At 57.0% G+C, this 25,219-nt stretch overlaps 2 protein-coding genes across 2 annotated transcripts; both read right to left on the bottom strand.

Moving 5' to 3' along the window:
* Window positions 1-2,109: 2,109 nt before the first annotated feature.
* GSK3A (glycogen synthase kinase 3 alpha) lies at window positions 2,110-12,611 on the bottom strand. The gene is made up of 11 exons (XM_047789205.1): window positions 12,191-12,611; window positions 10,202-10,389; window positions 8,830-8,913; window positions 8,547-8,657; window positions 6,321-6,451; window positions 6,119-6,225; window positions 5,185-5,282; window positions 5,008-5,103; window positions 4,153-4,339; window positions 3,745-3,837; window positions 2,110-2,782 (listed from the first exon to the last, which is right to left on the bottom strand). The coding sequence occupies exons 1-11, from the start codon at window positions 12,471-12,473 to the stop codon at window positions 2,709-2,711; spliced, it is 1,452 nt and encodes a 483-aa protein (XP_047645161.1). The 5' UTR covers window positions 12,474-12,611; the 3' UTR covers window positions 2,110-2,708.
* Window positions 12,612-16,434: 3,823 nt separating this feature from the next.
* On the bottom strand, window positions 16,435-24,018 carry ERF (ETS2 repressor factor). The gene is made up of 4 exons (XM_047791223.1): window positions 23,839-24,018; window positions 19,212-19,446; window positions 18,715-18,830; window positions 16,435-18,608 (listed from the first exon to the last, which is right to left on the bottom strand). The coding sequence occupies exons 1-4, from the start codon at window positions 23,858-23,860 to the stop codon at window positions 17,308-17,310; spliced, it is 1,674 nt and encodes a 557-aa protein (XP_047647179.1). The 5' UTR covers window positions 23,861-24,018; the 3' UTR covers window positions 16,435-17,307.
* Between the last annotated feature and the right edge of the window lie 1,201 nt (window positions 24,019-25,219).

Genomic DNA, 25,219 nt, shown 5'->3' with positions numbered 1-25,219 from the left:
GTGTCTTGTTGATTTATTCAACCTGGGTGTCCTGAGGCCACCCTCGCACATGCTGGGCGAAGCTGTGGGCCAGAGACAACTCAAGTCTGTGCCCTGCCCTGCTCAGGTGGGAGCAGACATCTCAGCTCCAAGCCCCTCAGGGCCTCTGAGGGGTTGTGCAGAGACAGTAGGATCCCAGAGCAGGGAGTGAACCTCCATGCTAGATCAGGAGTCAGAGACTTCCTAGAGGAAGTGATCCTTGAAGAAAAGGTAGAATTCTGCTAGCAGAGGAGGAAGAAAGTATTCCAGGCAGACAGCACTGCAAGGATGAGTTCTTGGTATTTTTGGAAATTGTCCAGTTACTGACAACTACAGTAACAGCAACATTTGGCCCAGCCGTGGCAGGCACCGCAATTAGTGCTCTACATGTATTACAATCCCATTGGGCCCGTGAGGTCATCTCAGTGTTATCCCAAATAAGAAAACAGGGACAGAGATGCGCCTGAGGTCTCATGGCTGGGCAGAGGCATCAGCCAAGCTTTGAATCCAGGTGGTTCTGTCAGCACATAAATGTAACCAGTGCTATTGAGTGAGTGTGACCTGAAACCAGTGCAGGAGGCAGAGGCTTAGAGGAGGAGGCCTTAACTGGAGGAAAAGTGAGCCACTGTCAGAGCAGTTGGGGTTTAAGGGGCCTCAAAAGGTCTTGGGAGCAGTAAGGGATCCCCAGCCTTTTCAAGTGTAACCTGGAGTGACAGTCTTTCCCTAAGTGGAAGCAGGTGATTTATGGCAGATCCATCAGACAAGCCTCTGCAGACAAGGTACTTAGACAGATGCAGTAGAACATGGCTGAGTTGTCTGGGAGGGAGGCTGGGCAGAGGAGAGGGGATGAGGCAGGGAAGGAGGGAGGCCTAGACTTGGGAAGGCCTTGAAATTTGAAAGCCAAGCTAAAATGTTGGGGCATTGCAGGGGTGGGATGGAGGGTCCTAGGTGGGGGTGAGGGCTCCCTGGCATCAGGGTGGGGCAAGGGAACAGCTGGAGATGGACCCAGAGGGAGAGGATTGGGCCAGACCTGGGCGGAGGCCGTGGGGGTGGGAAGAGGGTATAGGACACCCTCGGTGACCTCACCATCCACTAGATATGAGCAGCAGGAAGGGGTCCCAAGAAGCCCAAGGTCGGCCCCTTGCCCAGGCCAGCCTGCCTTCCCTCAGCCGGTCCACTTGCTCTCTACACAGTCATCTTGTAACAAGGAGATACCTAGATGGTATGGAGCAGGGAAGGCCAAAATTTGTTCTAAGCAGACAGCAGACCCCAGATGCCACAGGAACAGTCTCTGAACACCCCCTAGAATGTGTCGGAAACTCGTCTCCCTTTTTCATCACAAGTGGAATGCATTGGAGGACACACATCAGTTGCTCTTCTCCAGGCTTCCTTTTACCTCTAGGGCCTCCTGCCCTCACCTCCCAGCAGCACTGTTTGGAGGAGATGCCATTTCCCTCTGCCTGCGGCTGTACTATCTGGCCCCAGCATGTTTTCAGGGCAAGGGAAAAGCCAAGCTCTCTAAGAGCCTTCCTGCATCCATAAAGAACTGGGCCAGGTGGGGCTATTTAAGACAGAGACGAAGGCTTGGGGATCCGCTAGGGTTTGGGGATAGCTCCTCTGCCCCATCCATGCCCACTAAGAGTCTACAGCCAGGTCGTTTTGGTTTGAGTGGCCCCCCTCATCCTGTGTCCCCCTAAAGTGGCAGGTAGCTCAGGCTATGATAGGGAGGCCTTTGTTCAAACATCCGACTCTGCCACTTACAGTCTATGGCCTTGACCTGTCTGATGGCCAGTTCTGTCACCAGTCACCTGGAAGTGACAGTGCTTCCCTCCCTAAGTGGAAGTAGATGATGTGTGCTATGTCCATGAGGGCAGGCTCCTCCCTAAGCCTCTGCAGTGGATGAGCCAGACCCAGCTCATCACCGCACGTGCGAAGGAGAGCAGAGGGGCAGGAAGCTGGAGTACCTGAGCCAGGGCCAGCCTGGGTTCACTCCACCCTGCTCCCCTGTCTGAGACGCAGCCCACTCTTGTCGCAACACAGGCCCCCAAGCACCTCCTTCGCCTCTGTGAAAACAAGTGGCCAGACAGGAAGCAGGTTTTCATGCCAATAATTTATTGAACGGAGGTCTGTACACAGGCAAACCTTACTGTGAAAACTAAGACATCAGGAGCTCCCCCACTGCCCCTGCCCTCCAGGGTGGGGGGGGAGGAGGCCTTAGGGGCAGAGGGCAGGAGCAGGGACACAGCTGTAGGAGGGGAAGGGGCCAGGTTGGACGGTGCGAATCGACGTTTTCTTTAAGAAAAAAATTATAACAATCTATTTACACCCGGGGGCCAAGGAAGGGAAGAGGAGGAGAGGGGCTGGTCTGGTTCTATTTACAAGGGACACAGGAGGGGAGGGGGGTTGGAGGAGGAGACCTGGGGGGGAGGGGGCTGAGGGGGTAGGAGGTCCTCATGCCCCCCACCCCCATCCTTCCTTCTCTTCCCTCCCCACAACCAGTTAAAATCCTCTTAAAAAGCCCACCACAGGGGTAAGGCTGGTGAGGGAGGGACTGGAGGTGGGGACAGGGACTCATTTACCTCTGCCCTCTAGTCTAGGGGCCCAGTCAGGGCAGGAGCTTGACGGGCTGTGGCCCCCCCCTTCCCAGCCCCACTTGGGGCTCCCAGATGGAAGGGTAGTTGGTGGCGCCCTCAGGAAGAATTAGTGAGGGGAGTTGTGGCATCAGTCGACTGCCAGTCCGGGCCGGTCGGAGTCTCACTTAAAGCTGAAGGGGAGGAAGGAGTGAACAGTTAGCCTTTGCCTTCTCGGGCCCTCACCCCTAAGAGCAGGAAGTCGGAGTGAGATGCTGCATTAGAAATCGAAAGCTGTCACTATGTCTAGGGTTGCAAACTCAAATGCCAAAGGGCCAGATTGGTCATGAGTGACTCGCCAGAGAGCCAGGCCCCACAGAATAAGGGGCAGCTGGAACTCAGCTCTAGCTGACAGTACTGCCCTGAGCAGAGGCAGGCCCACTGCTGCCCAGTCTGATTTTCTTCCCCAAAAGAAACAGGAAATCTGGATTTATACATGAAATGGCCACAATTTTTAAGTGTGAGCAACAAATTTAACTGTTTGTGCAGGCCAAACATGCTTTTGGTTTTCCAGTTTGCATTTAAATACAAACAGGAGTTCCCACCATGGTGCTGTGGAAATGAATCTGATTAGGAACCATGAGGTTGCAGGTTCAATCCCTGGCCTTGCTCAGTGGGTTAAGGATCCAGCATTGCCGTGAGTTGTGGTGTAGGTTGCACATGTGGCTTAGATCTGGCGTTGCTGTGGCTGTGGTGTAGGCCAGCAGCTGTAGCTCCGATTAGACCCCTAGGCTGGGAATCCCTATATGCCGCAGGTGCGGCCCTAAAAAGAAAAACAAAAAACAAAACAAAACACACAAATAGGAGTTCCCACTGTGGCACAGTGAGTTAAGGACCTGGCACTGCCGCAGCTGTGGCTTGGATTTGATCCCTAGCTTGGGAACTTCCATGTGCCACAGGTGCTGCCAAAAACCTTCCCAAAAATACAGGCAGTAATGCCTTATAAAGGTGGCCATTCACATGCTGCAAAACATGCTTTCTGCCAGGACATCAACAATTTCTGCATACCTGATGGAAGCTTGGGGGGCTGTGAGAACAGGCTGGGCCCAAGCTTAGAAATACTGCTTCAACCCGCAGCAGATGACCCCCAACTTACCTTGTGAGGATGAGGTGAGGGAGGCAGTGCCTGCCGGGGATCTCAAGTGAGGAGGGATGAGGATGGCGTTGAGAGACGGTTGGATGGTGAGTTCTAGAGACAGGAAGGGACATGCCTAGTCAGGGAACAGGGGGTGCTAGAAAGGGGCACCCTGTAGGGACCCAACTCTGGGCAAGGCCAGTTGTGTGTGGACATGTGTAGCCATTGAATGTCTTAAATGAAAAGCTGGAAAGAGCCTAGCACAAGACATCAGAGCCGGTTTGGGTCTCCTTGAATCCAGGGGTGCTTCCTGAGCCCCAGGCTTGCCTCATAGCCCACCCTCAGCTCCCCACTCCTGTCTTCCACACCAGGCTCTTCACAACCTTTGGCTGCCCCTTCAACTCCCCAGATCCCAGGCTAAGCCCTCACCACCAGGACTGAAATTGAAGAGAGGGGGAAGCGGGCGGTTGTTGGGGAGTTGGGTTCCAGGACATCGCAGTTCATCAAAGAAGTTGTGGGCACAGGCTTCCAGTGGGGAGAGCCTCGAGGACGGGGTGTACTCCAGCAGGCTAGAGCAGAGCGTAATGGCCTCGGGCGGCGTTCGAGATTTGAACACCTGGGGGGTGGGACACAAAGGTCACAAGAGTGAGACCCCCTGGGCACTGGCATATTCCTGCCCACCTCCCACAAACCCACTTTCCAAATAAGGAAACTGAGGCACCACCACCAAGAGGAAGTCAGTTTGTATCAGGTGAGCAAGCCACTCAGGTCCCATGACTATATGGGTCATGCTGTGAGCCTGTTTCCCCACCAGAAAAATAGGACTCTTGGGAGTTCCTGTCTGGCTCAGCAGAAACGAATCTGACTAGCATCCATAAGGACGCAGGTTCAATCCCTGGCCTCACTCAGTGGATTAAGGATCTGGCGTTGCTGTGAGCTGTGGTGTAGGTTGCAGACGCAGCTCAGATCTGGTGTGGCTGTGGCTGTGGCATTGGCCAGTGGGCTACAGCTCTGTTTTGACCCCTAGCCTGGGAACCTCTGTGTGCTGTGGTTCCAGCCCTAAAAAGCCAAAAAAAACACACATCAAAAACCAAAAAAACAACAGGACTCCTGAATTTACTGTGAGTCCTCAATTTTTGAAGTATGGGAAATTCCATAAACTTTGAATGTAATGTAGGTTACGGACCTCACTACTGAGCCATGACTCTGTAGCCAGGTCCCCAGACCAGCTGGCCTCCAGTGAGGACCTCAGCCATACTGCCTGAGCTTCTAGCCCTGCCTCACCTTTGTCCAGGGGTGAGCTTTAATCTGGGGGAACTTGAACTCCGTGTAGTTAGGGTTCATCTCTCGAATCTGTTCCCGGGTTGGTGTTCCCAGCACCTGTAGGGAGAGGGAGGGGTCTGAGCCAAGGCCCTTAGCCCTCAGCCCAACCCCTGCCCACCCTGCTGGCCCTGCCCTCACCTTGATGATCTCCACCAGCTGGTCTACCCCACTGTCCCCAGGGAAGATGGGCTGGCCCAGGAGGAGCTCAGCCAGTACGCAGCCAGCTGACCACACATCTGAGGAGGAATGGGGGAGGGTCAGAGCCACCGGGCCCACCCCCTCAAAAAGATTTCTGACCTTCACGGTCATCCTGAGAGATGCCAGGAGCCCTATTTTCTCAGCTCAGAGAGGAAGTGCCTTGCTCAAGGTCACACATGGCCTAGGAACATGGGAGCTTGACTGCAAACCTCCAAGTCTGCCTGACTGCACTACACCCTCTGATCTAGATGTTTCCGTTGCCTCTCTCCACTCTGTACTCTTCTGACCTCTATCCTGCCCTGAGGAATAGCTGCAGCCTGGTAGTCACCCCTCCCTGGTCTGTACCTTGACCACACAGCACAAGTTCACACCCAGGGACCATGCAGTTTCCTCAAACTGCTGATGAATGTTCTGTTCCAAACCCTTTCACACCCTCTTCTCATTCCTGGAAGTTGGCACTGTCATCCCCAGCAGCAGGGAGGACACCGAGGCCCTGTAAGCAGGTCACACCCTCCAGTAGCCAAGCCTCACCTCCCAACTCCCCCAAGGTCACTGTCAGCCCCTCCTGCTGACGGAGAAGAGAGGCCTGACTGGGAGGTTCCAGAGCCGGTATGGACTCTGGAGTCAGGTCAGCTTTCAAAGCCCAGCCCTGCCCAGTCCCAGTGGTGCAACTGCGGGCGGGTGGCCTCACCACTCTAAGCCTTAAACTGCTCAACTGTAAAACGCAGACAACAGCATCACCTTCCTAAATTTGTGAGGACTGGAAGAAAGAACAGATAGCACACCTTTATCACCAAGCCTGGCAGACACACACAGAAGAACTCAAAAACAGCCATGACTGCCATTCCCACCTCCACCCTCCCTTAAGTCTGACCGATGGATGAGGTGTAATCGGTGGCTCCAAAGATCAGCTCCGGGGCCCGATAGTAGCGAGAACAGATGTAGGAGACATTGGGCTCCCCCCGGACCAACTGCTTTGCACTGTGGGAAGAGATGAGCAGGAGTCGACACAAGCCGAGGCTTAGGATCCCTCCTCGCCCCCTTCAGCCACCCAGCATACCCCAGGTCAGGCCCACCTGCCAAAATCGCAGAGCTTGAGGACAGCGGTGTCAGGGTCCACCAGCAGGTTCTGGGGCTTGATGTCACGGTGACACACACCCTGGGAGTGGATGTAGGCCAAGCTCCGGAAGAGCTGGTACATGTACACCTGGGGCAGGCAGGGGACAGCAGAACTCCAGCCCAGCTCCCCCCACAGAGCACACCCTTGCTCCATCGTCTCAACCTGAAGAGCCCTTCCAGGCCCACTCTCCCTGACTCGAAAACACTTCTGCTGCCCCTTAGTTCTCAAACTTTAGTGAGCACTACAATCACCTGGAGGCCTTGGTAAAACAGGGACTGCTGGGCCTCACTCCCAGAGTCTCTAGTCAGTAGTTCAGGATGAGGCCTTTGCCACAAGTCCCCTAGTACAACTTCTGGTCCACACTATTGAAACCACTGCTTCAATCACACACTTCACCAGAAGCCTGATGAATAAGACACACACACCAGGGAAGACCTTGTTTTAAAGCAGGCTAGGGAACCAGGCACTCAGCTTTCCCCTCACCAAAACCAAAGGCTCTAGGATGAGCCTTTTTTCTTTTCTTTTCTTTTTTTTTGCTTTTTAGGGCCACACTTGCTGCATATGGAAGTTCCCGGGCTGGGGTGAAATTGGAGCTCAGCTGCCGGCCTACACCACAGCCACAGCAACGCAGGATCTGAGCTGCCTCTGCGACCTGCACCACAGCTCACAGCAAGGCCAGGTTCTTTACCCACTGAGCAAGGCCAGGGATCGAACCTGCAACCTCATGGATCCTAGTTGGGTTTGTTAACTGCTGAGTCACTATGGGAACTCCAGGGCTCAGCCTCTTTCATCCACCAGTCAAAACCACCTTTGAAGGAGTTCCCGTTGTGGCTCAGCAGTAATGGACCCATCCAGTATCCATGAGGAATTGGGTTTGATCCCTGGCCTCACTCAGTGGGTCAAAGATCCGGTGTTGCCATGAGCTGTGGCATGGGTCACAGATGCAGCCCGGATCCTGCATTGCTGTGGCTGTGGTGTAGGCCGGCATCTGCAGCTTTGATTCGACCCATAGCCTGGGAACATCCATGTGCTGCAGGTGCAGCCCTAAAAAGAAAGGAAAAATCCACCTTTGAGCCAGCCCCTCTACAGCTGGATTTTCCTGCCACTCTCTTTCCTATGATTTACACATGGGTACCAAAAGAGCAGTGATCTTTATACTTCCATCACTGCTACATTCCCCCGGGCTTCAACCAGTGCCTGGTACATAACTACTCAGGCACGCACGCAAGCCCCCTCCTCTGCTGTTCCCACTGCCTTTGGCCAGAGATGCCACTTTCTTGCCCTGTGCCTAGTCTCCTCCCAGAAGCCTTCCTTGATGCTTCTTACGCACAAAGCAGGCAGGGCTGGGGCCATCCTCTGTTTCCAGAACCCCTTGTGCTTCTTCCAATATGGCACTTGCTCATAGTTTTTATACTCTGTGATGATACCTGTCTACCTGCAAGGTATCCTTAAGCAACAAACCAGACAACTTGCTCCCAGGAGGTGAGGTCCTGCAGCACCAACCACTGAAATACTCACCTAGACCTGGTGGGGTATTTAAAGCCAGTGGGAGGGAAAACTGGGCCCCCACCAACTGCCAGCAAACTTGAACCCACTCTCCTCCTCACACTGCAGCTGGCTGCTCCACCTTTGTTCTCCACAGCATCCCTAGGCTCATAGACTCACTCACTCACTCAAACACCCTCTTAGGGACAGTAACTTATAGGGGACAGCATCTGGCACTGGGGAATGAGCGTGCACAGGGGACGAATAAACACACCACACACGCGTTCCTGGCTCTGTAGAGACTAACCTTCCCCCCACCCTGCCTCCTTCCCATCCTCCTCTGCCAAGGCTCCAAAGGCCAGGACTCTGACCTCATCATCTTCCCCTGCACTCTAGGTCCCGGATCCTGAGCTAACCCCACCCCACCAACACTACTGGTACCACTAGACTCCCAGTGTGGACCCGAGCAGGTACCTTGCAGCCTCCTCAGCCCCTGGTCAGCCTGTCTCCCTGACTGAGTCAGGCCTCAGGCTGTGCTGCCCTGCCTTTGGTGAGCTCCATCTCTGGAGACATAGGGACAAGAGCAGGGAATAGGAGGCCTCTGGAGACCAAAGTAAACTTGGGGATGAGGGAATCCACAAAGGCAGGAGCATCCAGAGCCCCAGCAGCCTGCCTGCCTGCCTGCCTGCCTGCCTACCTTGACATAGATGATAGGGATGGTCAACTTGGCCTTGGTAAAATGGCGGGCCACCCGGTACACTGTCTCAGGCACATACTCCAGCACCAGATTTAGGTAAAGCTCATCTTTCTGCAGAGAGCAAAGGAGAGGTGTGAGGCATTGTGAGAAAAGAGCAAGGAAGGGGGAGGGAAGGTTTGTGAGGAATAACGGGACCAGGGACTGGCAGTCATAAGAAAGGCAGAAGGGCAAAGGAGTCGAGTCATGTCACAGTGGAGAACGCCCCCATGCACTGAGGTCTCACCTTCTCCCCACTGGAGTAGAAAAAGTATCTCAGCCTCACAATATTGCAGTGGTCCAGCTTACGCATAATCTGCAGCTCTCGGTTCTTGGGGGCAAAGGAAGAGAGCCTCAGAAAACAGTCAACTCTCCCTGCCTCCCCTCACCACAGCCCTACTCCCCCATTCCTGCCGAAAAAGCCAAGCAGCTGTTCCCTGTGTCCCAGCTCCAAGGCCCCCTGGGGCAGCCCCTAATTCCTCACCCCCAACCCACTCCCCTCACACACAGGCTGGAGGCCTGTGGGCTGAACTCAGACCACTGATACATGCTTTCTGCAGCCTACTTTTTTTTGCTGAGATTCAGAAATCAAATGGCTCCACATATAAATCTAAGTTTTCTAGCTTCTCTTGAAAAGTCATATGATACAGCCACACGAGGCCCACCTCCCTGGTGGCACAAGCCACAACAGACAGGAATTGGCCATCCGGTTCACGCCCATCCCCACTGCTTTTTCTGGATGCATCTGGGCCCTTGGACCCTGGTTTGGATGTTGGATGCTGAGCTCCAGATCCCAGGCTTCCAATGCTCATCGTCCCAAAGGGGATCTGGCCTCAGCCTCTTCCCAGAGGACCCAGTCTCAGCATCCATCCATACTCTGCTTCCCTCTGGGGCCTCAGAGCTCCTCGTCATTAGATTCTGTTTACTGCTGGGACTCAACTGTAATCAAATTCTGACCTGTGCCCTGGAGCTCCTCGTGTCCCTCAAAGTTTTCAACGTCCTGAGACCCAGGCCCTGACCTGGTTCTTTTCGGCCTAGGCTCAGTTCCCCTACATCCAGAATAGCCTAGGATCCCAAGGGCCTCTACCAGCTCACAGGACACCTCCGTATGAATGAGGAAAGGGAAACCCTTCCTCAGGGAAACAGAGCCCCACACACTCCCTACACTTGCCAAACCCTTGGAGCAGAGCTTGACCTTTGCAAACATGCTCACTGGCCGCACCAATTTCCTTTCTCCTCTGAGCAGGGTTGCTATTTAGTGGTTATGGTGAAGGGCTTGAGAATCAGATTCTAGTCTTGACCTTGGCCAATTCTCTTATCTAAGTCTTAGTTTCCAGTTTCTGCTTACTTAGAATGGGAATAACAACAGTACCTACCCTAACAGGATCTTTGCCTAAGTTAAACTCGCCTACAAAGCACTCACACAGAATAAAATCTGAATAAAAAAGTCAGCTCTGGGCTGTCCTGGAATCCACATTCCCATCTTCCACACTACTCAGGCCCTTCTCCTCTGGCCCTTGCTCAGATCCCCTGTGGAAGCCCAGGTCCAGCACTCTTGCTGGGGTTCTCTCACCAATCATATGAAGTCAAACCTCCTTGTCCCCATTCCCCCAAGCTACCTTGAACCTCTTGTCCTGAAGAACTTTCTTGATGGCCACCAGTTCCCTGGTGTCTGCCAACCGTGCCTGGTACACGACCCCAAATGAGCCATTGCCAATCACTTTGATGTCTGTGTAAGCCACCTCTTGGGAGCGCTCTGGGCCTTGGCCTAGAGTGGCTACCACTGTGGTCACCTTCCCGCTGTCACCTGGAGGAACAAAGGGAACACAGATCTGCTGACCTTCCTCCTCTGGCCACCACCCTATCCTGGGGCTGTGGGAGGGAGGGGAATCTCTACAGAAATCTCACTGGGGGTTCTTTGTCCCTTCCCCATCTTCAAAGGTGGCTATTGGTTGCCTCCCAGGGCCCTTTCCCCTGTTCCCTTCATGAAACCCTAAATCCTGACTCTTCCCATTTGGGAAGATACACACATAAAACCTTTTGCTTTTCAAGAGTTGATAACCCTTAATTTCCACTTCTAGTGAGCAGCCTATCACTGGTCCCTCTTGATGTGAGGAGGCACCGACACTCCCAGATGTTGAATCCTTCCACTGTGAGCTAACTGCCCTGGTCCCTTCTCACTGCGGAAAGCCTTGACCTGACCTCTTCTATTTGAGAGCAATAACTCCGAGGTACTTCAACTTGAGAAAAGCACTAAGCTTTCTCACAACTCGGGGGAACAGTGACCTTCAAGTCCTCTCTGAGTGGAGCTCATAACTTCACCACTGGTTTCTGGTGACAGAAATGAATGAGTCCTCCCATAAGAAGTGCTAGTGTCTTGACTCTCACTTTTTGGGGATAATTTGCTCTTACCCAGATACTCTGGGGCTAGAAAAAGGCACTGGCCTGAACTCATTGGTGACCTGTGGTCCAGAGCCCCAGACCCCATTCTGTATGTGAATGATCCCTAATGGATGAGTACTAAATAGGGAGAATGGTAAACCTGATTTCTTAACAGGGGCTATCCCAGCCTCAGTCCATTGAAAGAAAGCTGTAATTTCCAATTCCATTCTCTGAATGGCAGCAAAATTTGGTGGCAATCTTGGAGGAGAGTGACCCTTTTTCTTTGAGAAATTGAAAGGTTCTCCAAAGAAAAGAGATAAATGATGAATCAAATCCATTTTGAGGGACCAGTGACACCATCTTTTGGAGGGAGATGATCCTACGTAACTATTTTTCCAGTGGCAATGACACCATATCTCAGAATAATGAAATGAGTATAAGCTCACATCCCTATTCTATGGGAAGGAACTGCGACCCTCCCCTGCCCCATTTCTGTGTGTGTGTGTGTGTGTGTGTGTGTGTGTGTGAAAGAAGATCCACTAAGCCATCTTTTTTGAATATTAGTGACTATGGACTTAGTCTGAAGGGTATGCTGACTTCCAGTCTGTCCTAAAGAAGCAGCAATCATTAATTTCCACCATTGGGGATACAGTTCTACATGTTATGGACAGGTAATGATTCTAGGCCTAGTGTTTTAAAACAGAAGGTAAATGGGTACCAGGTTTGGAAAGCCCTGGCCCTGTTCTCTGGGGACACAGCAAACCGAAATCCCTGCTTCTGAGTGATACTCACTCCAAATCCCCACATTCTAAAGGAGAGCAAATTCATATTTCCCCCGTCCAGGTAGTGGTAATCTTATTCTTGTTCTCTTGGGGAACAATAATCCTTGAGCCCCATTTGCAAGAGACAGTGACCCCTGATCGTGTTCTCTGATAGATGGCAACATCAGAGCCCTGTTTTTAAGGCTCAAAGACCCAAGACTTCGGTACTAGAAGAACAGGAATCTGTGAGCCCTGTCTCTTAGAGGATTACTAATTCTAATTCTAAACTCTAAGTGATGGTAACCCCCCAAATCCCTTTTTCTGGGAGGGGGAGAGCTCAGATCCCAGTTTGGGGAGGGAGAGTGACCTCGAGCTCCTCTTTCAGCCTAGAGAAGAACCTGATCGACGTCTGAGTGGCTTCGGGGACCCCAACCTCCACCCGCTACGGGCGTCGCTAGTACTCACGGCCCAGCTTCACTCCGGGCGGCGGGAAGCTGGTGCCGGCGCCCGGGCCGCCGCTGCCTCCTCCGCCGCTGCCACTGGGGCCACCCCCGGAGCTCGAGGCCCCCACGCCCCCGCCCATGGCTCCGACAGACGGCTTCCCGCCGCCGCTGCCGCCTGGGCCGGAGGCCGAGCCCCCGGGGCCGCCGCCGCCGCCACCGCCTCCGCCGCCTGGCTCCGCGAACGAGCTGGTCCGCGCCCGGCCCGAGCCCCCAGGGCCGCCTCCTGAAGGCGCGCCACCGCTCATGGCGCCGAGCGCAGGCCCAGGCTGCGGGGCTCGGGCTGCCCGGGCTGCCCCCGCCGCTGCCGCTGCCGCTGCCGCCGCCTCCCCCGGGCTCCGGCCTCTTCCAGGCCGCGCCGCTCCGGCTCCGGCTCCGGCCCAGCGCCCGCCGCGGGGCACGCCGGGAAATGCAGTCCGCCTACCCTGCGCGCCGCCGTCGCCTCTCTCGGCCCTCACAGAGTGCCGCGTGGCACGCCGGGAAATGGAGTCTGCAAAGACCTCAGAGTAGACCGCGGGGATGATGAGCTGCACGTCGGGAATTGGAGTTCTGGGCAGTAAGTTGGCCGACTGTGCTGACAGCTGACTTTGAAGCACTTTCGGAAGCTGGGTCAGAGTCTCACACTCACTCCACCGCAACAACCAGTGTGTGCCTTAGGAACATAGTCGCAGTCCCTCCATCAGTGAGCCGTATAGGCCTGATGCACTCCGGGAAACGGAGTTCAGTCGCTGCCTTAGTCTATTGGCTGTATGCCCACAGGCGCCAGGTGCACTCTGGGAAACTGAGTCGGAGACCAGGGACCCGAAACTATCCAGCGTCAAGGCAAGCTGGGAAATGGAGTTGTCGCCACGCCCTCACCGCATTGCAGGTGTAAAGCTACTTCCAAAGAACGCCGGGAAATGGAGTCCCCTGTGATTCCCCTAAGCCTCAAGTGAATACTGCAGTTCCGGAGATAGGATAGGAAATGGAGTAAGTACAGCATTCCTCCTCCCTCATACGCTAGGCCGCAGCCCCTGCTGGGAAATGTAGTCAACACCAACGCTTCAGCGTAGTTGCCACAGCGAGCCCTTGTGGCTTCTGGGAAATGTAGTTCAAGGCAGCCTTCCCATTGACTGAGGGAAAGGGATCTATCATGATCCGGAAGCGGGCTGAGGGAAAGGCCAGACCGCATCCTGACCCTTTATGAGACGAAAGTGCAGAGGCTTGCCGGGAGGTGTAGTCTAATTGGTACCTTTGAGAGAGCGCGAGCGAAAGGTGAAAGAACGGCAGTCGCCTGGGTGTAACTGAAGAAAGTTTCAGCGCCTCCTGCCCCGCCCCCAGGTCCCCCAAAAAAGCCGAAGGTGATCAGGCGGTGCTGGAAAATGGAGTCCTAACACTCCAAAATCCAAGTTTCCACAAATCGAGAAGGAAACCCTCTCCGCAAACGATTTAGGAAACAAAGTTTCTGGCGGCTTCTCAGGACAATACAGTCTTCGGATATTGTCTAGCTTTTTCTAGCAATGTGACTTACACCAGGAGACTGAGCGGAATGTTGAAAGAGGTGAAAATATAATTTGTTTGGAACCTCCCCCGCCCCATTCAGGTTTTTGCATCCTCACGCTTCCTAAATTACAGGATCCCGGAAGCCTCAAAAGAAGCCGGCTGCTAGGAGTAGCCTCGGGTTTGTGCACTCATTATGTCGCCCTACTTATCAGTTTATACCCGGAAGGGTAGTAGTCCCAAACCGCGCTGGAAAACAGTTCGTGTGTGTGTGTGTGTGTGTGTGTGTGTGTGTGTGTGTGTGTGTCCCGGAAATACCTGGAACTGGAATGAAACTACCCTCAGCCCTCCTGCCTCGTGAAGTGATGGGAAATGGAGCCTATAGACCTCACTTTGATAAGACCCTGTGATCACACTAACTGGCCTGCCTTTCTGAAAATTGGCCCCTAGGTCTGTAGCCGACCGCAATTCCCAGCGGACAAAGACTCCCTTGAGGCAGAAGAGAAGGTAACACCAAAGCCTTTTTGAACTACATTAACCAGAAGGCAAAGCGCAGTCACACTTCCGCTCCCTTCTCAATGAATGTGGCTGCGTCTTCCACAGCCCGGAGCGGGTACTTCTGGGAATTGCAGTAATTTTTCAGGCAAACAGGGCCTGCTGCCCTCTGACGGCGGCTGGGAGTCCAAAAGCAAAAATCTGAGTCAAGCCCAAAGCCTAGGGAGTCCTAAACTGAACCAAGAAGGCGAGCAAGAGCCGGAAAGCCGGGCGGGATAGCGGCGGTTACTTAACTGCCAGAACCAGTGGGACATGCGCAGTGGGCTGCGCGCGTGGGCAACCGCCAGAGGGAATTGCGGGGTCTGTGGGAATCAGGTGCCAGTCATTACCTGGATGTCTGCACGGGCTGAGAATGCTCGTTGAGGGGTTCCAGAGCGGACTGTGACTGGCTAAGAGGGGCCTATTGGTGTCTGGAGGCGCTAAGGGAGTACGTGAAGAGGTGAAGTGGTTTCACTAGAGACAAGTGAAGTCTGAGAGGACTTGGGTTGTCTAAAAGGTCTGTGCGAGACTGTGAGAAGCTGCTAGTGACAGAGGGGATCTGAGGGACTTGAAGAGGTGAAGGGTGACTGAGAAGCATCAAAAAAGAGCTGTGACAGTGCTAGGTATTACAGACACGAAGAGGTTCTCTGATGGGGTGAATTAATTGATGCAGTGTCATTAGATCTATAAATGGCTTTATACTAGGTATCAGAGATCCCAGGGGATGTGGAAGGCAATAGGGTGTGGTCTTGCAGAAGTTGATTTGGGTAGGTTATTGAGTTTTGGAGACCAGATGCCACCTGTGACATCCTCCTCAGCCAGAATTTGGGGCATCAAGTCTGCCTGGGCTGTGGTCTGACCTGGAGAGCAGTTCTGGAGCTGAACACTTTTGAATCCATGTTAGACCCAGTTTTGAGGTGCTTTGAAGACACTGGAATCAGGGAATGAGACTACTAGTCAGGTTCCTCCCTCCTCCCCAAGTGATGACATCCCCTTTCTCCATCACACCACCACCACCAACTCAGCTGCATCTTCGTTGCCAGGAAACATGGCTCATCCCAACTTCCAGAAATAGCCGTGGCCCCCACCCCAGGGAGTGACTTACATCACCCAGGAGAGGGAGCAGTTGCCCGCAGGCTACCACTCGAGCCTCAGTTTCCTGTCAGTACCCCAGCCCTGGAGCCTCTCTTCACTGCCAAAGGGCATCATTTGGGACCACCCACCCTGGGCTGGCATGAAATGAGGAGGAATGTGGGTAGTTGCCACTTCCTTCTCCCTCAGAGCTACACGGGGGGTGGAATTTCATGGATTAAAGCCCCTCCAACAGGCCCTGAGCCCTCAATTCTTTGTGGCCCTGGGGAAACTTTTCCCTCTCTGCCCTCCTGTACCTAAGGGGACCTCTAGCTAGCTTGGATTCCTCCTGATTCTTTCATCTGATTCAAGCTCTCCAACTTGGGCTTCTAGTTTTATGAGCTCACCTCTCTGATCCCATGATCTTGAGATCCTGGTCTAAATCCAACCGTTTTGGCTTTAGGAGACCTCAGGAGTTGTTGAAAGAACATTTCAGAGAGATTTCAAGTCCCGGCTGGGTTTACAGCCTTGGGTAAGTCATTTAAGCGAGCTGCTTGCCCCTACCTTGCTGGATGCTGGAGATAAAGCACTGTAGCTGCTAAGTAGGTACCTGGCACACAGTAGGTCAATCAATACCAACTATGATTAAGCTAGTCCCTTCTGAACTTGCTGGCAGAGAGTGCCCATGGTTTGATGAGATAATCAAAGCAAGCTTGCAATGTCTACATTTCAAGAGGTGGTGCAGGTCTATTGCCTAAAGACTTCCAGCTTAACTCCAGAGCGCCCCTAAGGAGTTTGGGAGGACACAAGAGGAGCTCCAGGGCTTCACCAGAGCCTGGAGGAATGGATAGGAACTCAGAAAGGAACGGCATTTCAGACGGAAGAGCAGTCAGAGGGCCAGAGGATGCCTGAGACCTTCATCACCAGGCCTAGGGAGTTAAGTGCCCCCTGTTGAGGTCAGTTCATTTTCCAGGCCTGGATTTGGCCCATTCCAGGAGGGATTAGGCCCTCTAGCCATAGATCCACTGGGGGTCCCAGTTCAGGCCCCTGTCGTTAAGAACCAAGCAAAGGCTATGGCTCTGCGGTGGTTGCAGCCACGAGCACCCAGGACAGATCACTGCATCCAAAGGTCCAAAGTTTTATTGTTTTGAATACATTCTCCAGCAGCCCCCAACTACCCTCCCCCCCGACCCTGACCCCAATACAGAATAAGGCTTGACCAGACCCCCACCCCAGGGGCTCCAGCTGGGAGTCAGAGGGGGCTTCCAGTTTGGTTTCAGGGCACCCTTCCCACTGGCCTGCCTACGGGCTAGTCCTTAGGAGCAGCTGGGGGTGAAGGGGCTGGACTGGCACTGGGGTAGGGAATAGGAGAGGGACAGCAGGCACTTGTAGAGATTTGTGGCCTATGGGCGGCACCCCTCACCCTCCTCCACCCTCCCACCCCCCCCCACACGCACACACGGAATTTTTGGTTCATCATAAAATGTCCCTCCCTCCCCTGCTGCAACCCGGTGGGGGTATGAGAAACCCAGGCACTCATGGCCCCTGGAGGGGCAGGGAAGGCAGGACTGGGGCTGAGGATGGTCAGGAGTGGAAGTGGAGAGAGGTACAGGAGGCAGAGAACAGGGAGGGAGACAAGGCTTTACTTCCTAAGCGATTGTAATAAAAAAGTTCCTGGGCTTTGAGGCCACAGCCTCAGTTCAAATATAAATTCCCCAGAATGGAGGTGGCCCCCTTAACTCCCCCCTCCCCCCCCCACCACTTTGCCCAGAGCTTAGAAACCCACAGAGACAGGGGACAACCCCAGCCCTGGGCACCCACCCACCCTCACCATTAAAAAAAAAAAGAAAGAAAAGTTTTATACAAAACGTTGGGGAGGGAAAAGGGAGGAGGCAGGGAAGAGACTAGAAAGCTGCCCTCACCTCCAGGGCATCAGGGGGTTAAGGCAGCAAAAGAAGCATGGGGGGTGGGGGGAACGGGGTCCCCTGCCCACAGCCCTCAGGAATCTCGATGCTCCAGAGAGAGCTGGGCTGTAGCGTGCTGGAGGTCAGAGCTCACCCGCCTGGGGGTGAGGGGCCCCCCAGCCTCCCCAGGCCCCTCCCCACGCACCTTCTTGTCCTCACCCTCGTCCTCGAGGGCCCCAGTGGGGCCCCCACCCCCCTCCAGGCGACAGTCTTCACTCCAGCGCCGTTTAAAGCGCAGTTTGAGGGGCATGCACTGGGCTGCCCCGGGCGCCTCGCCGGGATCGGGCTTCGGGGGCGCGGGTGGAGCACGCGGCGTCTTGAACACTTCCCCGTCTTCCTCCTCCTCATCGCTGATGTCAGTCACCTCCACCTCCTCCGACTCGCCTTCGGAGATAGGCTCCACCTTGATCTGCGGTGGTGGGGGTGGGGGTGGGGCCAGCGCCACAGCCCCCTCTGCCAGCCCGCCACCGGCGCTGCCGCCGCCACCTAGAGCAATGCCACTGCCCTTGTCGGCGCCCGCTGGTGCCTTCTCCCCAGCTGCCCGCTGCCGGCGTCCCAGCGGGGGCGGCTGGAGCTTAAACTTGAATGGAGAGGAGGAGGAGGAGGAGGACGACGAGGCTGAGGAGGGGACTGGTGGGGTCTCAGGTGCCAGAGGTGGCAGCGGGCACTTGTCAGGGCGCTGGGGCTGGGGCACCACCAGCCCAGGGTAGTGCAGGAAGGCTCGGGGGCTGAGGTGGTAGTTGTAGACACTTTGGGTGTGGGCCTGCAGGTACCGTTTCATGTCCTCAGGGCTGAAGGAGAAGTGGGAGCCTCCCCCTGAGCCGCTGGGGCCCCCACCACCACTGGGGTACATAGGGCTCAGCGTGGGCGAGGGAGTGTAGGCCAGGTGAGTGGGTGTCATGGGCAGGGCCGGTGAGAGCTGAGGGGGTAGCAGGGAGCCAGGCCCGGCTAGAGGCGACACAGGGAAAGGGCTGAGGGGCTCAGGACCACCCCGGGGCCGGGGGTAGACACGGAAGACACCAGGGTCATGGGGCAGGCGGGCCAGTGGGGGCCCACGGAAGGCACCCAGCTCTGGAGGGCCAGGCGGCCGGGCCCGGGGGTCCTCTCCCAGTGGCTCTTCCAGCTCTGACGTGCCATCGCTGCAGTCACTAACAGAGCCTCGGCCCAGGCGTCGGGCCACCACAGCCGAGAAGAGGGAGGATGAGGATGAAGAGCAGGCTGGTGGTGAACGGGGGTCCTCGGTGGGTGACAGCACCTCGGAGGGCGTTGAGGGAGGGAAGCGGAAGTGGCTGCCGCCTGATGGCACTGGCGGGGCGCTCTGGGGCACCGCACCCCCTGGCAGGAGAGGGGAGACATGGTGTCAAGGTCCCTAGCCTAAACTGGACATTCAGACAGACCCTGTCCTCCCTCTGAGGCCACGCCCACCAGCGCCAGGACTTACCAGCCAACCCCACATCGATGAAAGGATAATTAACCAGCACCAATTTGTTGAAGTTGAACTTGTAGGTGAACCGTTTCCCCTTGGTCTTGTGCAGAATGCGTTTGTTGTAATAATAGCTGTGGGTGTAGAAATGCCATCGGAAGGTCAGTGACACTGGACTCAAGTCTAGACCCCATACCTTGTCACGTGTTAGTGCTGCTCACAAAGGGTGACCAAGAACATGGGCCATGTGAGAGAAATCAAAGTCCAGAGGGTGGAGACTAGCTCTCCTCACAGTTCTGGGGCCAGACTAGCGGCCACATCCATGTCTGTATTCTCTCCTCAGGACACCTCTGTGTGACAAACAGGCTCAGAGAAGGGTTAGGACTTGCCCAAGGTCACACAGCTGCGATTCGGCAGAGCCAGGAATCAACCCAGAGCCTATACCCATGTGCCAGGGGTTCCCAACCGGTGGGGGGGGCTGTCCACATCTGCCCCGGAGTCTCTGCCCTCCTCACCGCAGAGCCCGGCTCAGCTTGTCATAATTCATCTGGGGCTTGCACTTGCGGACACCCCAGAGCCGAGCCACCTCATCAGGGTCCTTGATGACGAATTCCCCGTAGTCCCCCTGCCAGGCGATGACACCCTGGTACTCCTCCTTCCGCAGCAGCTCCAGGATAAAGTGCCACAGCTGGATCTGCCTCGAGCCGGGGGATGACTCGGGCTTGTAGGCCCAATCCGGGAAGGCAAACCCTGGGGACAGGAGGCAGGGGGGTGGCCCCAGGTCAGGGCGCCAAGTCTGGGGCTCTGGGGCCCATCCCAGGGTCCACTTCCCACCCAGCCCTCGATATGGGGAAATCTGTCTCCCCTCTGCCAAGTCAGGACCTGGTTAGAGGGAGACAGTGTGTGTCTGTCTGCATGTGAGGGGGCTAAACGGGAGCTGGGGGGAGGGGAAGCTGGAGCCCGCTCCAGCGACACCGGGAGAAACAGGAAACCGTCGGCGGCGGGTCCCGGGGCCAGTGCCAGGGGGCCAGGCACCAAGCCAGGCCGGCGGGCAGGGATGCCAGTGGGGGAGGGGCAGGAAGGGGCACACGTGGCCAGATGGGTTGGGGCTAGCCCCCCGGGGCCCACCCCCACTCCCATTCAGGGACAGTCATTACCACACCTCCCCCCACCTCCCCTGGTCCCCTCCTAGGAACATACACTGTCTCCCTCCCAAGATCTACCAGAGCCCCTACTCCCACCCTAGGACCCGGGAGGAGGATTTTTTTTTTTCTTAAAAGGACCAGGAGGGGTGGGGTGGCTGGTTGACGATGAGGTCAGCGCTTGCACACACAGAGGCTTCTGTCTTCCCTGGAGAGTGAAACCCAGACTGTCTGAGAGAGCCCCCCCCGCCGCAAGCCCTGGACCCTCTGTGCTGCACTGCCCTCCCCAGACCCAGGCAGGCACACGGACCCAACCTGGCTGGAGGGCCTCAGGACTGAATTCAGCACTGCCAGCTGCAGACTGTTCCCTCTGCCTTCTGTCCTCAGCTTCTACCCTGTCCACCTACCTACCCACCCCCAGCATTAACCTTGGGTAGAGGTTGGTGGTGGGCTGGCTGGTCCCTGGAGGGGATGGGCAGCCAGTGGGGGGTGGGGGCTGCGGTTGTTGTCATTTCCCAAACCCCCGGGTAATCAGAGGCCATCAATAATTCAGCACTAGGCAGCCGGTAATGGAGGGGTGGGAGGAGGGAAAGGGAGGAAGAGAAGGAGGGGGGAGGCAAGGCAGGAGCCCTGATGCCACTAGAGGGAGGCCAAGGTGGACAACCAAGGATGGGTGGGGTCCCGAGTCCCAGTCAGGCTGCAAGGGTCAAGCCTCCTTCCTGGCCCCGGCTCAAGCCCCAGCTCAAGCAGGTACCAACCAGGCCTGGGGCAACGTGGAACCTCCCCCAAAGACTCCACCCAAGTCTGGAATCCAACAGGGGATCCTTCCCCATGGGGACACAGGGAATCAGCAGTTCCTGTTCTTACAGGGACCACTCCATCTAAGAGCTGGCGCTAAGCCCCACAGGGACCCAGTGCCCTGACCCCTGACCTTGGGTAGACGACAGGGATGGCCAGCATTCCCTACCCAGTACCTTCCCCATTCAGAAATCCCAGCTTCGAACCAGCTCCAGGAACATGACCTCTGGCAAGCAATAGACCCAGGGCCCTGCAGCAGCAGCCCCTGCTCCATTCAGAAGTGATAGCCCCTGACAAGAGCTTCCATGGACCCCAGCATCCACAACCTCATCCTTCCCTTAAGAATCCAGGTGTTCACCCCCTTATCCTCATCCTGCTAGAGAACCCAGGTCCAAAGGGTCTTGTTCAGGGCCCAGAGATCCTTGGGAACTCAAGAGACTGCCTACTCCATGTACCTTCCAGCCCCCTCCAAAAAGCTCCTGGCTCCCTTCAGGGTACCAAGCTCCATGCTCCCCACCACCTAAGCCCCAATCTGGCTCTCTGACTCAGGGTGGGGGCCGAAGCCCCCAAGACATCACTCTACGGTTGGGGGGTATACTGATTTCCACCCTCCCCCCAAAATTAAAGCCACCCTTCCCAGCCCACCAGCCCCAGCCTCCTTGTCCCGGTAACCAGGCAACGTGTATGCAGCGACAGTCCTGGGAGCGGGGGAGCAGGAGGCTAAAAATAAACTTTGCAGAAGAGAAGGAGTGAGAGAGACTACATGCAACACAAAGGGAACTCGGAAGGGAGGTGGGGGGCTCTGGAAAGGCCTCAAGCTGCATTCTGGGGGCTGACCTAGGTTCCCTTGCTAAGCCCCTTCCCTGAACAACCCCCCTTCCCAGGCCAGGACCCTGGCTCTCACTCTTGGCAGGGACCCTCCCCACTCAGAGCCCCCCCCCATGCCAGCTTTCCTCATCGGACACGGCATACATGAGGGCCTGTTCCCAGCTTTGGGGGGAGAAGGAAGATGGGGGGGGTGACGTCAGGGTGTCTCAATGGGGCTCTGTTCCCCAGGCTTTGGAGCCGGGAGCCAGGCACGGGCAAGGGGAGCATGTGTGAGTGTGTGTTGTGTATGGGTCCACGTGCTTAAAACAGGGAACCACCAGGCCTGCATCAAGAAAGCTTGAGGGTGCGGGACCTCTGGAGCATGGGGGGGGGGGTGGGAGGGACAGTGAGGCAGAGAGATAGCTGACACTGAGAGAGGAGTTGAGGACACTGCCAGACAGGGAGAAGAGGCAGCAGACAGGAAGGGCTGGGATGGCGGGGTCCCTGAAGGCACACCTGGGTCTCGCAGAGGCGGGGTAGGGAATCTCCCAGACAGACTGTGGAAACCTGGGAAGGGGGGTGCAGAATTCTTGGGCACTCCCCAAATTCATATGACTGCCCAAACTTTCTTTAAAGGGACTAGAGGGGTCGGAAGGGAGGGGTAGTGGTAGAGGAAGAACACGCCGGCCTCCTGGGGGGCCCCACCACCTCCCCCACTACAGGCAGCCCTCGGTGGCGCCAGAGCCGGGAAGAAAACAGGAAGTGGGAAACAGCCGCGGCAGAGGAGAGAAGGGCCGGGATGGAGGATCGGATGGAGGGGCGTGCAGCGGCCAGCCAGGAGGCAGATGGACCGATGGACCGATCCGGGAGGCCAGACCAGGCCCCCGCCCCTTCCCCCAACCAGAGAACCCACACAAGGCGCGGCCCCAAGACTGGGTTGGGGGAGCGGCCCAGCCGGTCCCACCAGGCGAAGGCCGGTAGCAGGGAGGGAAGACGAGGCGGGGTTGTCTGGGTGCCTCGGCCCCCTCCTCGGGCGAGGGGAGGCTCCTGCTGCCCCCAAGGCCCAGCGGCGCTGGAGCCTTTGGGAGCCAGAGAGTATGTGGGACGCACGTGACTGACCCTACAGCACTCCGAACCCCTGCCCCACACCCACCTCCCTCCTCGGCCCCAATCCGCAGGCGCCGGAGACCAGCTCGGAGCCCTTTAAGAGCCGCCCCCACCCGCCGAGCAAGGGGGGGCGGGGTGGGTGGGCCGGTCGGGGCACACACCCGCACACTGGAGCCCTAGCCGCGGCCGCCGCCGGGGGAAGGAAACAAGTTTGAACAGCGGCGCCCGGCCCCCTTCCCCCTCCCCCGTCCCCGCCCCGGGCCGGATTCCGACGGGGTAGACGGGCAGGGGGCGGCTGGGACCCCTCCCCCAGCGCGCTCCGGCGCAAAGTCCAGCCCGCGAGAGCCCGGGGGCGGCGGGGGAGGGGAGGGGGGGAAGTCCGAGTGGGAGGGGGGCTAATCCTGCTGCCCCCCGCCCGCCGCCTGAGGGGGGAGGGGAACATTGGCCCCTTAAGGAGGAGCAAGTTGGCGGGGAAGAGGGGGGCGGAGGGAAGAGACGGCCGGTTGAAAGAGAAGAGCTGGATGAGGGAGGGGGGACGAAGGGGGAGCCTCCGTGTCCCCCCACCTTCCCCAACCCCCTCAACCCCAGGCCCCCAGCGACGAGGGAAGAGGGTTCCCAAGTCTCTCCGGAGCGACCTTAAAGCTGCGCGTTCTAAGGTCGGAAACAAAAAGTTCCTTTTTCGAACGTTCGGGCTGCGCTTTGGAACTTTGCGACTCGGCGCGGGCGGGGGAGCGAGGAGCCAGCAGAGACGGGCGGGGGAGGGGCGGCGCAGCCCGGACCCCGAGTCCCGGGCTCCCCACTCACGCCCTCCTTCTAGTGGCCATCCCGTATCCCCCTCTAGGCTGGTGCGGGGCACGCATCGCTGTGAAGGTCATGGGCCAGACCGCGCAGCGCGGAACTGGGAATAGCGGGCCCAGTGGACAGCCCCCACCCCTCCTCACGCCCCGCACACGTCCCGGCCCCCAGAGTGCAACGTGACAGAGCGGCGGGGAGGAACCCCGCCACCCCCGTGATCCCGGGAGCGAGGAAGAGCTCAGCTTTCGGGGTCCAAGCAGGGAGAGGACCAGGACTCACGGCACCTACACCAATCTGCCCAGAGCCAGGAATTGGGGGTCCCATGCTGCACCCCCGCTCGCACCTCAAGAAGCAACAGGTCTCGAGTGCTTGGGGGTCCCCCGGGACTGGGGATCACTCGGGCTCCCCCGGAACCCTTCAACCCCCCCAAAGTTTCTCCGCCTGGTTTCCCGGGGCAACAAGTCTCCCCCACACGTGCTGCCTCCGCCCCCACCTGTGTCCGCCGGGGTCTTCATGCTGGGGGGCCCGGGGCGAGACGCCCCGACTCCGGGCCGCAGCTCCCGGCGCCCGCGCTGCCCCGTCCCGTCCCGAGCCCGTCGGGCCGCCCTCGCCGATTCACCCGGCCTCGCCTCTCAGAGCCTCTCCCCTCCCCGCCGCCGCCTCCCGGGTTAATATCGCACTCCGGGGCCGGGACGCCCACGCCCCCCGGCTGGCGACGTCACCGCCGCGTCGCCATGGAGACACTGCGCCCGCCCCCTCCCCGCGCACTCACACACACACTCGCCGGCGCGCAGCCACTGAGGACCGGCCGGCTTTAGGCTTAAAGGGGCCGCGCGGCGGGGGAGGAGGGAAGGAGGGGGCAGGGGTGGAATGGGGTCCCAGGGGTCATGACCCTTCTCTGAGGCTCCTAGTGTGCAGATAACTTAAGACCTCGGGCCTCGCGACCTGCCGCCCCTCCTCCTCTCCTGCACACTGCAGGGTCCAGACTTTCTTTGGAAGCTTGTTAAGATGGGCTGGGGGGGGTACCTTCTGATGACTGTCAGAAACTTTTGTGAGGAGGGGTATGGACCTTTGGGGAGGAGACAGAATCTTCTCTGCAGGGGAGCCAGGTCAAGACTTTGGAGGATGATCAAGACTACCTCATTTCCCAGGCTGGCCTTTATGCGCCCCTCCCCTCCAACCCTGAGCATGAATGGGGGCACGGGGTGGGGTGGAATGGGTGGGAAGTGTTTCTTAGCATCGGAAATGGTTGTGCCCTCCGATCCTCTGGGGATGAGGTCTTGGCCTTCCAGATAGTCCCAATCCCAGCTGGGGAGGAAGTGACCAGAGAGAATGACCGCCAGAGCCTCCCCCATCCCCAGACTGCAGCTGTCCTGGCACCGGAGGTACCCCCACCTCCACTTCCAGGGCAGGGGGTTCCGGAGGTTGGGCCAGGATGTGTGGGGGTGACCAAAGTCTGAACAAATGTGCTCCCAAAGTTTCACTGGGGGGTCACCAAGAGAGAGGAAGAAAGGGCTTAAGGATGAAGGCCAGTAGGTAGGGCAGTGTTAAGTCTGTTCTCTGCAGCTGGGAGGAATGGATGGAGCCTGAGGCTTGAAGAAACAGGAAATCAGCAATGATCAGATGGCCAGCAGGAGCCAGCATCAGGGCAGAGGGCAAACAGAAGCTATCTTCACAGGCCAAGCCTGGAAACAGTCTTAAAAGAGTCTCTGAGGTAGCAAAGGAGGGGAATGAAGGCAGGGAAGGAGGGATGCTCAGAGAGACTAAAACCAAGAAGACAGGAAGAAGCAAACCAGCTACAGAATGGAAGGCCTGAAGGGTCAGACTTTGGGTTCTTAAGCCTTCACGCCCAGCCTCTATGGCTGGGTTCCTAG

This window comes from Phacochoerus africanus, chromosome 8 (assembly GCF_016906955.1).
Source record: "Phacochoerus africanus isolate WHEZ1 chromosome 8, ROS_Pafr_v1, whole genome shotgun sequence".
NCBI lineage: Eukaryota > Metazoa > Chordata > Mammalia > Artiodactyla > Suidae > Phacochoerus > Phacochoerus africanus.
The sequence above is the reverse complement of the archived record's forward strand: the minus strand, read 5'-3'. Positions and strand labels throughout refer to the sequence as shown.

Coding starts and splice junctions, on each gene's coding strand:
- ERF (XM_047791223.1), bottom strand. CDS start 23,860: ATGAAGACCCCGGCGGACACAG. Junction 19,447..23,838: donor GAAGACCCCGGCGGACACAG/GTGGGGGCGGAG, acceptor TCCTGTCCCCAG/GGTTTGCCTTCCCGGATTGG. Junction 18,831..19,211: donor AAGCTGAGCCGGGCTCTGCG/GTGAGGAGGGCA, acceptor CTACACCCACAG/CTATTATTACAACAAACGCA.
- GSK3A (XM_047789205.1), bottom strand. CDS start 12,473: ATGAGCGGTGGCGCGCCTTCAGGAGGCGGCCCTGGGGGCTCGGGCCGG. Junction 10,390..12,190: donor GCCCGGAGTGAAGCTGGGCC/GTGAGTACTAGC, acceptor TTGTTCCTCCAG/GTGACAGCGGGAAGGTGACC. Junction 4,340..5,007: donor AAGCTCACCCCTGGACAAAG/GTGAGGCAGGGC, acceptor CCCACCCCCCAG/GTGTTCAAATCTCGAACGCC.